Source organism: Nicotiana tomentosiformis, chromosome 2 (assembly GCF_000390325.3).
Source record: "Nicotiana tomentosiformis chromosome 2, ASM39032v3, whole genome shotgun sequence".
Lineage (NCBI taxonomy): Eukaryota > Viridiplantae > Streptophyta > Magnoliopsida > Solanales > Solanaceae > Nicotiana > Nicotiana tomentosiformis.
Genome location: NC_090813.1, coordinates 112,885,497 through 112,898,793, shown reverse-complemented (window position 1 = coordinate 112,898,793; position 13,297 = coordinate 112,885,497). Strand labels below are relative to the sequence as shown.

Here is a 13,297-nt window from a genome sequence, read left to right as displayed (position 1 = left end):
TACTTTTCAATTTTCAAGGATAGTAAAGAATTCGGTGTAATTACATGATATACAGTCAAACCTCTTTATAAAAATCTCGTTTGTTTCGAATATTTTTGGATGTTATAGCGAAGTGATGTTATAGAGACCATATATTATAACATAACATAAAAATTGATTCCGAAAAAGTTTGGCTTTTATAATGAAGTGTTATATAAAGATACTGTTATAGAGAGGTCTGTAATTACAAGGTAACCTTTCAATTATTTTTTTCAAATATACTTTTAATAAAAAAAATCCTTTTAATTTCTCTCTCACTCGTACCTCTTTGAGTACTCCTTCCACATTCCAAACGTTAGCAGCAGCAACTTTCGTTTCGCACCAGGTATGTACTTGTTTTTTTATATTTGTTTTATATATATTTACTATTGCATCAAGTATTTGCCTCTTATATTTATATTCTTAAAAGTTTTTTTTTTCTATATTATTCTAAGGAAGCTATTTTAAACATTTTTCGAATACACATGCAAACAAACAGAAAAGGGCTTGCTTTAATTTTTTTTTTATGTATGTTGAACATTTTTAGTTACGTCACGTTCTATGATTTATTATGTAGAATATGACTTAATCTTATTTCACTTTATTAAATCTATAAATCATATTTAGCTAAGATTAAACTTTCATATTTGTTAAATTCATCTCAAAAGAAATATATGTTGAATTTTACAAGTGATGGCAAATAAGCAAAACACTATAAAATATACATTTCACGAGGAAAAATCATGGCGTCTTCCGTGAACCATCTCAGTATTTTAGTAGTTGTTTTGTTATAATTATTAGTATAAATATTTATTATAAAAAATACTTCCTAAGCTCATATTTAACTTTTTTATATTCACATGAGTTGGTAACAATATTGCTTAGTTGGAAGATTCCAATCATTTTTTAGGATACTTATTATAATACTTATTGATATATATATATATGTGTGTGTGTGTGTTAATTTTAAAAAATTATTTAACTAAGTAATTACACTCGTCCAACCAAACATGACATTGAGAATTACATTGTAATTACGTTTTGGCAAACAAACATGTCATTGTAATTACTATATTGTGTAATTACAAGAATGTATAATTACTACCCTAGTAATTACAATGTGTAATTGCACATGACTTTCCAAATAGACCCTAAATGGGGTTGACAAGAGAAGATATTGTGGAAATAACATAAGGTAGCCATTCTAAAAGACTGCTATTTAAGAATTAGCCAGTACATCTTGAATTTCAATTTTTCAGGACAAAAGTGTCCCGAATTATCCTGAAATTAAGACTTTTTGTTTAAAATTTCAGGACAAAATAAGTACTGGCTAATATCTAAATAATATCCGTAAGAGTGGCTATCTGTGCACTTGCTCCAAAGATATTCGTTGACAAATTGGGCTGACTTCACAGTCCGGTCCAATAATTTGAAGCTGGGAGGCCCAATAGGGCTTTCTGTATTTCGGCGCGAAAACAAAACGTTCCCGCCATTTATGTCATCATCATCTTCAACCTTATTTTCAGATCTCAAAGCGAGTCAATTTCAGCTTACAGGGCACACACACACAAAAAAAAATGTCGGAGGAGCAGCCAGCAGTCGAAGGAAGGCGCTCGAGCAGGAAAACGAGCGGTGGTAAAAGAGCAGAGGCGCTCGAGCGGATCAAAGCTCTCAGAAGCGGTGGTCGTCGGTCCACTGAAAACGGCGGTTTACAGGTCAAAATAGAAGAACCGATTTACGATGTAGTTGAGGACGACGAGTATAATGACATAGTTGCTAAGCGCCGTGAAGCGGCTCGGGGATTTATCGTTGATGATAACGGTTTAGGGTACGGAGATGAAGGCCAGGAAGAGGATTGGTCAGTTGCCGGCGTTTTATCTTCCGACGGATCAGACGGAGAGAATGAGAAGCCGAAGAATAAGAGGAAGGCATCGGAGAAGAAGCAGCAAATTACTAAAAAGCCATCGGCAGCTCTTTCAGCTGCTGCGGCATTGATGGGTAAGCAAAGAATTTCTAGTTTGTTTACCTCTTCAGTGTTTAAGAGAGACGAAAAGGCGAGGAATTTGTCATGTGATAGCATCGTAGATGATGTTATAGCTGAATTCGCTCCTGATGAGGCTGATAGAGAGCGAAGGCGAAGGGTAAATTCTAACTCTAAATCATTGCAGGCTTCGAGGAGTTCAATTGTTAATTCCAACTCCTTGAATGTCAAAATTGAGAAGCCTGTAGTAGAAAATGTCGATTTCATGGTTAAGCAGGAAGTTAAGAGTGTTACTGTTCAAAATGATGAGACTATATCAGATTTAGCTAAAGATATTCGAGATAGTGAGGTTTTAGATGGTGAATTGGAGCGGGAGAAAGTGGTAGAATCAGGTGATTTGGTTAATGAAACTGTAGTAAATTGTGCTGAAGTGAAGTCGGAGCCGTTGGTGGAAGAGAAGGTGTTTGCACTCAATGCGAAAATTAAAGAGGTAAAGGATTCAGGCTTGAGTGCTACGGCTGGATGGCAGGCTGTAAGGAATGCGGGTAGTGGAGTTTCAAACTGCAATGATTCGGGGGCAAAACTTGTGGACACAGAAGAGAAAACAGATTTTGAGTTGGATTCTGATGGATCATTGCCTTTCTTCATACTTGATGCCCACGAGGAGCTGTATGGTGCAAATGCTGGCAATCTTTATCTCTTTGGGAAGGTACTTCCAAAACCTTTTGTTTATTTACTCTTTCTTTATACTGATTTAAATATGCTTGATTCTACCTGAAGATTATACCACTATACAGCCAACTGTTGCTTAGAGGACTTTATTCAGTATTGGGACTTAGGAAGTTTGTATGATCAATCTGAAAGTGACAATTGAACAGTATAGCATATATTTTGATAGCTGACAGATGAAATCTGTTATTTGAGCTTAGGTGAAAGCTGGACGTACATACCATAGCTGCTGTATCGTTGTGAAGAACATGCAACGATGTGTTTATGCGATTCCAGATGGTTCTGTATTTTGTACTGACACAATCTCAAATCTCTCTAGAGATGTAGAAGAGTCTCGAATCTCTCCCTCTGACTTCCGCAGTCAGTTGCACGTAATATCTTGAAATGCCTTCTCCTTTCATGTACTTGTATGTTTTCTACATATTGCTCATTTACTCACCCTTCCCCTCTCATATTTGCCTCCAGGAGATGGCATCAGGATTGAAGGCTGAATGTAGAAATAAGCTACTAGAACATAACATTTCAAGTTTTAGCATGGCACCAGTGAAGGTTTGAAGCGTAATTACTTGCAAATTTGTTCTGTAAATTGTAACTGCAACTTGCAATATTCTTGTTTTTTTTCTTTCTCTTCCTTTTTGTTATTCATTGCGTTCTTCTGCTACATTTGCAGAGAAATTATGCATTTGAACGATCTGATGTACCTCGTGGGGAGAATTTTGTCCTTAAGATGAACTATCCATTCAAGGTACATTTGTCATTTCTGTATGTTTTACTTAGTAGTTAGAATATTTAATAACTTACTCTAGCCAAAACATTATGGATTCTCTAATTCCAATTCAAACAATCTTCCAGATTTCCTCTGTTAAGTTACATTTTGGTGTCATGTCTTCGAGTTACCTGTTTTGAATTTTGTCATGACATGCCTTCCAGGATCCACCACTTCCATCAGATCTCAAGGGAGAAAAATTTAGTGCTTTGCTTGGTACTAATTCCAGGTATGTTTCGGAGGACTTTCAAGTTTACAAGCAATGCATTCACGGTTTTCTAACGTGTATGATATCTGTCTTTACGAAGAGCTTCAATTGCAAAAAGTGATTACTTGTTCTATCAATTCAACTGGGTGCTGCATTCTTTAGTAGAAAGTATTAATTGAAAGAGTTTAAGACCAATATTATTTTTTACATTTTGCCTTAATTTCTCTATGGAGTGTGGTGTGGCTCCAGCTGTGCATCCATCAGTTATACATAAAGACCTCACACCCCTCTCTCTGTGGGCGTGCATCAATATTTGGATATTTCCTTGTTCACTTCTGCTTTCTTTGAATCTCTTGAGTATATGTGATGTGATCCAACCAGCATTTACTATTTGCAGTGCAATGGAGCTGTTCCTGATCAAGAGGAAAATAAAAGGACCCTCATGGCTATCAATTTTGAAGTTCTCTGGTTGTCCTATTCCTCGACGTGTAAGGCCATCAAAGCAGTTTTAAATCCCCTGATTTGTCTTCAGGTGGTTCACCTGGTCTATACTTCTGAACTTCTTTTTGATCTGCACAGGTGAGCTGGTGTAAATTTGAGGTCATTGTAGATACTCCAAAGGACATTCAAGTCTCCACGTCCTCTAAGAATGTCGCTGAGATTCCTCCAGTGGTTGTTACATCAATAAATCTGAAAACTATCATCAACGAGAAGCAAAACACAAATGAAATTGTCTCTGCATCAGTCATTTGCTGTCAGAATGCGAAGGTAAAGTCCATGAGGCTAATAACTTTTACCAATCACGGTCTGATCAAAGACATTTGCTTTTAGGATTTCAGAAGGCAAATTTTTCTTCTTTTTTATAGTAAAAGGAATTATTGGACCTTCTGATGGTATTGAACTCATGCCATGCATTTAAAAATGTAAATGGACCTCAACCATGTTTAATACCTGAGTTGCCATCTGTAATTTCTTTAGTGCATCACGTCTGGAAATTTAGTCTCTACATGAATATGAGTTATGAAGTAATTATAGTAAAACAGGTCGAGGGAAACGAGATTTAGGTTGCGGAGTATCTTTCAGCTCACATAGGGTCTTTTTCCTAGGGGTAGTTAAATCTTTGCAGTTTACTGGGGATTTTTTGGCTTGGTCAATCTTGTATGACGCATATGATGGTAAAATAGGGAGCCCTGCATCATTTACTTGTATGATGATCAGAGTGAAACTGTACTTTTATCATAATCACACACATGAGTTGCATTCTGATGTATTAGGGTGTGCTATCTTCTTTCACACCCAGATAATCAACTCGCAACACACATGAACATATTCATGAGGTAATTTTGAATTGCACTTCTGAAATTAATATCCTTGCTCGGTGATCAGTAAAATAAGAATGTTAGAGCGGGTACTAGGCCAAGGAAAAAAGACACTTTTAGTTTGCTTGATGTGGAAACTGCTTGACAAGAATTTCCTTGAAGTTTCACTAAAGAGAGCATATGTTGATTTTGCAGATTGATGCCCCCATGTTAACATCTGAATGGACAAAGCCAGGGATGCTTTCTCATTTTACTGTTGTGCGTAAGCTTGAGGGAGGCATATTTCCTATGGGATTTACAAAGGAAGCAGCAGAGAGAAATGCAAAAGCTGGATCAAATGTTATTAGTTCCGAGAGCAGGCAAGTTCATTGGGTAATCATGTTATTGTCTATACCTTTATCTGTTTCTCCCTTGAGTTACTTAAGTGTTGCTTTCTCTCTTTGAATACCAGTGAAAGAGCACTATTGAACCGGTTGATGATCGAGTTGCATAAACTGGACAGTGACGTGCTTATTGGCCATAATATATCTGGCTTTGACTTGGATGTTCTTCTTCACAGAGTTCAGGTTTGTATATATTTAATTGGCTCCACCTTTCATAGTAGTAATTTCTCAAAAATTATAGAAGACATGATTCAGCAGAATCTTCTGTTTCTATTTTGAATCTTAATAAAGGTATTGAAATTTTCAGATTAATGCTTAGCTTTAAATGCTATGAATTTGCAGTATTCTTGGAATAAGAAATTAAAGGTTTTCAGTAGTTCTTGATTATGAGAATCAAACATATAGGATATAGCTGCCTGCTTATTGTTGCTTGGCTGCTATATATTATTTGATTTTCTGCAGGCCTGCAAAGTCCCAAGCAGTATGTGGTCAAAAATAGGCCGCCTTAAGCGTTCTGTCATGCCAAAACTTACCAAGGGCAATACAATTTTTGGCTCAGGAGCAAGTCCAGGGATCATGTCTTGTATTGCTGGGCGTCTCTTATGTGATACCTATTTATCTTCTCGTGAATTATTAAAAGAGGTAGAATTCCGATTTGTTAAGCTATATTTGGGATAACTGCCTATAACTTTTTGACTCACGTAACTTTTGGTTTAACTATATCCAATTTCAGGTTAGTTATTCATTGACACAACTCGCAAAGACTCAACTGAACAAGGATAGGAAGGAGATTTCTCCACACGATGTGCCTCAAATGTTTCAGGCTGCTGATTCACTTGTGGAACTTGTAGGTTCTGATTCTGGTTTATCAACTTTTCGAATCCTATTGCTCTCATTTTTATTAGCATAGAGAGAGTTATCTGTTGTTTAGGTTTTAGTATGGGATTTTCTGTCAACAATAAGAGAAGTATTAACCCATGGCATAACAGATTGGCGTGCTGCATTGTGCCATTTATTGTCTTGCTGAACGAAGTTTAGAATCCATTGTACCACTCCATAACCAACTAAAATTACTGCTGATGGACTTTTAACTGCTAGAAACAAAATAATAATGAAGTTCACTTGTAGAAGAAATATAACATAAGCACGCCTTTATGCAGTTTACATACCTGAATAAACTAGAAGTATGATCTTTTTGGCTTTTTGCTAATAGATTGTCATGGATCAGTTGCTTTGCAACTCTGGATTTTCTAATTCATTTCTAGTTAATCTTTAAGCCTGTGCCTTGTCTCGTCCTTCTGAAATGAAGTTGTTGACCTAATAATTTTCTCTAATACAGACACAGAACTGATATCCTTTTGGGCATTTGTGATCTGCGCAGATTGAATGCGGAGAAACTGATGCATGGTTATCAATGGAACTCATGTTTCATTTAAGTGTACTTCCCTTAACTCGTCAGTTGACCAATATCAGTGGTAATCTTTGGGGGAAAACTCTACAGGTGAATTGTTAAAAAACCTACTTCATGTTTATGAGACAACTTTGTGGATGTTATTGGGGTATAGTCATTGTTATCTTTTTATTTCAGGGTGCTAGGGCCCAAAGAGTAGAGTATCTCTTGTTGCATGCATTCCATGCCAAGAAGTTCATAGTGCCAGACAAATTTTCCTCTCATGCAAGAGAAGCTAAAATTACAAAACGAAAGTTGAACCACGGTGATGAGGGAAAAGAAACTGTCCCTGTTGATGCTGATGATCCGAATATTGAAAGTGGGATTCCAGATGTCCAACATGGGAAAACAAAAAAGGGGCCTTCCTATTCAGGTGGATTAGTTTTGGAGCCAAAAAGAGGTTTATATGATAAGTACATTCTGCTACTGGACTTCAACAGTCTATACCCTTCCATTATTCAGGTTAGTTATTTTTAATACATTTTTCTCATTCCCTCACTCATATTTACCCCTCATTCCTCCCCCCCCTCCCCCCGAAGGGGGAGCATTACCTGAACTTTTGCTACAATGTGAGCTACTAGGTTGGTTGGAATGTTCAATTTTTTATTTATTTATTGCCAAGTGATATCGATTGCTCGAACAAACCCTTTTATCTGATATTGCAAGTTTTATACTTTAATTTCCTCTTTATTTCTTTTCCTCTGCAGGAATACAATATTTGTTTCACAACAGTTGAAAGGTCTCTGGACGGATCAGTTCCTCGCTTACCGTCAAGTAAAAGGACGGGACTTCTACCAGAGGTAAGCACAGTCTATTGCATGTTTTCGTAACTCCCTGAGTAGAATTTGGAAGAAAGAGCAAATTTTCCAAATTGGCTTCAGAGAAATAATTAAACTAAACGATTTTGCATCTCCTGATCTTCTTTAATCATTAAGTGAATGCCTTGGATAATTGACCCCAAAAAAGTTAAGGGCTATCTGGTGCCTTAAGTTTTACTCTGAAGCACAATTTGACATACACGTACTCTGTGTACTGTGTATGCGAAATTTTGTTGGTTTTATTCAAAATACTGTTTCAATATTCCATCGCACTTTGAGCTGGTCTTTCTTCGGTTAAATCAAGACTTCTTTTAAGTCTATGGTTACTTGCAGATGGAAGTAATTATACAATTCCAGACAAAATTTGAAGGTGATACATACTCACGACTTTTTGCGGTGAATCTTGCAGTTGCTTAAGAATTTGGTCGAGAGGAGAAGAATGGTCAAGTCATGGTTAAAAACAGCATCTGGCCTCAAGGCCCAACAGTTTGACATACAGCAACAAGCTCTGAAGCTTACAGCAAACAGGTCTTAGCCTGTTTTTGTTATATACACACGCACTATTGTATATACTCGTGCTACTTGATGCATCATTATCATATTATTGGAGATATTTTTCCTGAGGTGATATATTTCACTGCAGTATGTATGGATGCTTAGGATTCTCCAATTCCAGATTCTATGCGAAGTCGTTAGCCGAGCTTATAACCTCACAAGTAGGAAGCTCTCTTTTCCTAAACTGTTGTATGTTTTATTTAAGCAGATTATGACTGCACGTCTGACATCTCTATTTTGTTTTGTAGGGAAGGGAAATTCTACAGAGTACTGTTGACCTAGTTCAGACTTCACTAAACCTGGAGGTTTTCTTCTTGTGCAATATGCTGTATTTGCTTATCCTGCTTACATGTCAAAATTGGTCCTTGAACCCATTGTTCTTCTATGAATCAGGTTATCTATGGTGACACAGATTCAATTATGATTTATAGTGGACTTGATGACATTGGAAAAGCCAAAGCAATAGCAGCCAAAGTTATTCAAGAGGTTAGTATTGGCTGCATACTTTCTTTCTTTTGGGATTAATTTTGTATGTCGGGTGACTTCTTAAAGAAAAATAAAGAAACTTGTATTTTCTACCTCGTGTACTGTGGAAGCCTACTTCTTGTCTCACTATCCTATGATAGCACTTGCACTTTTTTACCTTTCTTTTCTTTAACATTTTTCATTGCCTTATATTAGATATTTATTACCTAAGGATTTAAGATTGTATGTACTGATATATTTGTATGGAGACCTTGTCTAGTTGCAGTCTCACCATAGGGATATAATGTAGTAGTTATACTGACACCAGAACAATGAATTCATCTATATATTTGTGTTCATAGGGAGATCTATTAAGCCTTTGTGCTTTTATTCACAGTTGTTAGACTCATTATATCACATAAATCAACATCGCAAGAAAAGGCATCCAACCAACTTGAAAGCAGAAATGGAATCTGCACATAATTTTACTGGCCACAATGGCGTAAACTTAAACATTGTTCTAATTATTTTGTGCTCTACCATGAAATGATACGATATGCAAAAATGCATCCTCTCTTGTATGTTGAGAAGATAGATTCTTGGAAATTGATCTGCTAGGTTTAATTAACTTCTAAATCAACTAGAATTCATCACGTTAAGGTGCCTCCTCTTTTATAGGTTAACAAGAAATATAGGTGCTTAGAGATTGATCTTGATGGTCTGTACAAGAGAATGCTGCTTCTCAAGAAAAAGAAATATGCAGCTGTAAAAGTGCAGTTTAAGGATGGAAGACCCTATGAGGTAGCTACTGCATGCTACTTAAAGTTGAAATCCTTTTGAACTTCTTTCAAATAATTCCTCATCTACTCCATGTTACTGACTCTTTGGTGTAGGTCATTGAGAAAAAAGGTCTTGATATGGTGCGTCGTGACTGGAGTTTGCTGTCAAAGGAATTGGGAGATTTTTGCCTGAGCCAAATACTGTCCGGCGGGTACATTTTGTTGTGAACTTATTTCTTTCTCCTATTCATATCCTCATATATGTGATTTGCTCAGTACTGAATGGTTTACGTGTCTTTAATGGTTGCAGGTCCTGTGAAGATGTTGTTGAATCAATACATAATGCACTTATGAAGGTAACATTCTCAATGATATGGAAAATCATAAACCAGGAGCTGAATGGCTCCTCAAGTTTTCATCGTGAGCACTGTTTAGTTTATATTATAGGTTATTACTTTAGAATTGATACTATTTCTAGGAACGGCTCTGAGCTTGTGGCTTCTCTTTAGGGAGTTCCACCTTTATAAAGTAGGTTCCCCCTCCCCTTTTTGCCTCAATCATTGAGCGGCTAATGCTTTCTACCATACATCCTCTGTGCATCTCAACTATTTTCTTGCTAGTGCATTGTTCCAAAATTTGATGCGCTGCCTGGAATCTTTATCTACAGCAAGTCTTCTTCATTCTAGTAGAGGGAAAATCCAACTGCTACTGTTAGCACCTGGAGAGGCAATCAACACAATCAACACAATTTAGCTACTGTGATTATCCTTGAATTTCTCTGTTCTACTGCAGGTACAAGAGGATATGAGGAATGGGCAAATTGAACTGGAAAAATACGTGATCACCAAATCGTTAACTAAACCACCTGAAGCCTATCCTGATGCTAAAAGTCAACCTCATGTTGAAGTAAGTACAAAAACTTTGATCAATTCATGTTCAGACTAAGGAACTGTATCACACTAATCATCTCATCTTTGCCTTTCTCTGATTTGTCACCATTTAGCTTAATTTCAAACTAAGATTTAACATTATCGTCCTCTACGTCTCCTGTAGGTAGCACTTAGGTTGAAGAAAAGTGGGTATGTCACTGGTTGCTCTGCTGGTGATACAGTACCATATGTCATCTGCTGTGAGCAGGTCTATTTCCTATTATTGGGGCAATGATTAAATTCTGCTTATTCTTTTCGCTTCTGTTGACTTAAAAATGCAGTTCTTTCACACATTTGCAGGGGAATGGTTCAAGTACCTCTGTGGGGATTGCTCAGCGGGCAAGACATCCAGATGAACTGAAAAGAGACAATGGAAACTGGATAGTTGACATTGATTATTACCTTGCACAACAGGTCTTTGCAGTCTACTTATATTGATCTTCAATTTTACTGGGTTAGTGTTGGTTTCTTATGCTGTGCATATTTCATCACTCCACCTAACTGTGAACCATTTTCAATGTCACAGATACATCCTGTGATATCTCGTCTATGTGCATCAATTCAGGGTACTAGCCCGACACGTCTGGCTGATTGCTTAGGACTAGATTCATCCAGGGTAGGCAACTTTTCAAAACTGATGTTATTTCAACATGGCATAGTCTTGACAAATAGCTTACTGATTTGGCTTTTTTGATCAGTTCCAAAATAAATCAAGTGAAGCCGTCAATGATGATCCCTCAAACTTGCTTTTGTATGCAGCAGATGATGAAGAGAGGTATCAATTTCTTTCAGAGAAGTGTTCTAGCAATTTAATAAACTCTGATGCATGATCATGCATTTGTTTTTTGAGAGATACATCACAAAATGCTTTTGGGGGGTGTAAGCGGCATTTTTTCTCAATCATCTAAAGTGTTTCACTAGTTATAGTAAAATGAATTTTAGGCTTCATTTTAACTGAAAGGAAAAAAACAAGTTTAGTTTTTCCTTTTATCTTTAGTACAGGTTGAAGATGTTTTCCTTTCGTTTACTTTAATTCATACTAGTTATTACTTTATCGTATCAGTTTCCTTTCACACTTTTTTTCCTGCTTCACCTCTCTCTATCTCTATCTGCCCCCCCCCCCCCCCCCCCCCCCCCAAGTCTCACTCAGTTTTGAGTTTACATTTTAAAATGCTATCTTGTGTGCTATATGAACATTCAAGAGAGAAACATAATTTTCTTCGGACAATCCTAAATGCAGATATCGGGGTTGTGAGCCTTTGACTTTGACATGCCCCAGCTGCTCCGGCTCTTTTGAATGCACACCTATATTTAGTTCTATATGTTCATCAATTAGTCAAAAGCCAGCAGACCTTCAAGTAGGAGGGGCTCCCAGCAAGTTCTGGGAAAGATTTAGCTGTCCCAAATGCCCAGAGGAGAGTGAGGGGAATATATCACGGGCGTTGATAGCAAACCAGGTACTGTCTTGAGTTTCAACTGTTCCGTACTGTCCAAATTGTTTTAAACATATAATCATGGAAAAGTCCCTTAGTGCCTTCTATTTTTCTTCCCAACTGATATGATTTCTTTCTCGCTATGAGTATAGATGGCAATGAAGTGCTAAGACGATCTCATCTCTAGATTCTCTCATTCGAAACGTTTAGTTCTGTGGTTCTCTCTTGGTGTCATGTTAACTTTCCCTTGATTCCTTACTTGGTATCAGTCTCATTTTCTTGCATTATCTACCTTTCATTTCCGTGATTTCCTCTCTTCTTTTGGCAATCAGTCATCTTTTTTAAGTTGTATCAGTGCATTGAAAAAATGTCACTTGAAGGATATTTTTGCTTTGTTTTATTTGCTTGTTCTTTTGACTGAAAAAGAAAAGAAATTCTATGTTGATTTACATATATATACGCTATATAACTAGTGACAGGCCGATTGATACATCTATGCTGTAGACTGATGTTGTAATGCCATCATTGACAGGTTAAAAGGCAAGTAGAAGGCTTTGTCTCAACATACTATAAAGGAGTGATGATGGTATGTGCTTTTATATTTTATAACTATTGCTCTGACGAGCTTGCTAGACATCAATAGTCTAATTAGACCATTTTATTCTTTTCAGTGCGATGACGAAACTTGCAACTACACAACTCGTAGCCTGAACCTGCGAGCAATTGGGGACTCAGAGAGGGGAACTGTTTGTCCAAATTATCCCCGTTGTAACGGGCATTTACTAAGACAGGTTTACTTTCTGATATATAGCTTGCTTCCTCTGTTTAGTTAACCTGCAGTATTGTTTTAGCTGGTTCCTGATAAATTTTTTGTACAATGCACCCTGGCAGTATACGGAAGCAGATCTTTACAGACAGCTTGCTTATTTCTGCTACGTCTTAGACACTGTTCGCTGCATAGATAAGGTTGTCTCTAGCCCAGTATGTGAATTCATCAAAATGGTATTTCGTTTTTTGTTTTTCCCCCTCCGGTGAATAAGTTGCTAATCTCGAAATGGTCTTTTGAGTGGCAGGTAGAGAGTAACATGAGAATACAAGTAGAGAAGGAGCTTGCTAGGATACGACCCGCGGTTGAAGCAGCAGCATCAACCGTACAGAAGTTCCGGGATAGATGTGCCTTCGGGTGGGTGCAGCTTAAGGATTTGATTGTCTCATTCTAGCAAGTCTAATACTACCATTATTGTGATGTCTCGTGTAAATAATAAGAAAAATGTTTAGTTGGCATCGGAACTAGCAGAGCAATTTCAGAATGAAGCCTTATTATTTTTCATTAAGAAAATCAACTGAAACCTTTCGCAGTCACTGAATTTAGCCACACTTATCTTAATCATAACAATATTTTGTGCCCATAGATTACATATTCCGTTTTATCCCCTCGTCTTTGAGAAAGGATTTCATTGAGGC

At 37.0% G+C, this 13,297-nt stretch overlaps 1 protein-coding gene across 1 annotated transcript; it reads left to right on the top strand.

Moving 5' to 3' along the window:
- The first annotated feature begins 1,519 nt into the window (after positions 1–1,519).
- LOC104102015 (DNA polymerase alpha catalytic subunit) lies at positions 1,520–13,242 on the top strand. The gene is made up of 31 exons (XM_009609600.4): positions 1,520–2,708; positions 2,929–3,099; positions 3,194–3,277; positions 3,399–3,473; positions 3,659–3,723; positions 4,100–4,190; positions 4,282–4,470; positions 5,217–5,380; positions 5,473–5,587; positions 5,867–6,046; positions 6,138–6,251; positions 6,786–6,905; positions 6,993–7,316; positions 7,562–7,654; positions 8,082–8,200; positions 8,316–8,388; positions 8,476–8,532; positions 8,621–8,713; positions 9,371–9,493; positions 9,586–9,683; positions 9,782–9,827; positions 10,264–10,377; positions 10,525–10,608; positions 10,701–10,814; positions 10,927–11,016; positions 11,099–11,175; positions 11,641–11,857; positions 12,366–12,419; positions 12,505–12,624; positions 12,725–12,799; positions 12,907–13,242. The coding sequence occupies exons 1-31, from the start codon at positions 1,596–1,598 to the stop codon at positions 13,051–13,053; spliced, it is 4,599 nt and encodes a 1,532-aa protein (XP_009607895.1). The 5' UTR covers positions 1,520–1,595; the 3' UTR covers positions 13,054–13,242.
- The last annotated feature ends 55 nt before the right edge of the window (positions 13,243–13,297 follow it).

What these genes read in the sequence shown, in the direction of transcription:
- LOC104102015 (XM_009609600.4), top strand. Translation starts at nt 1,596, where the DNA reads ATGTCGGAGGAGCAGCCAGCAGTCGAAGGAAGGCGCTCGAGCAGGAAA. An exon ending in GTTATTAGTTCCGAGAGCAG is followed by an intron (nt 5,381 to 5,472) that starts GCAAGTTCATTG and finishes TTTGAATACCAG; the next exon opens with TGAAAGAGCACTATTGAACC. An exon ending in TAGGACTAGATTCATCCAGG is followed by an intron (nt 11,017 to 11,098) that starts GTAGGCAACTTT and finishes TTTTTTGATCAG; the next exon opens with TTCCAAAATAAATCAAGTGA.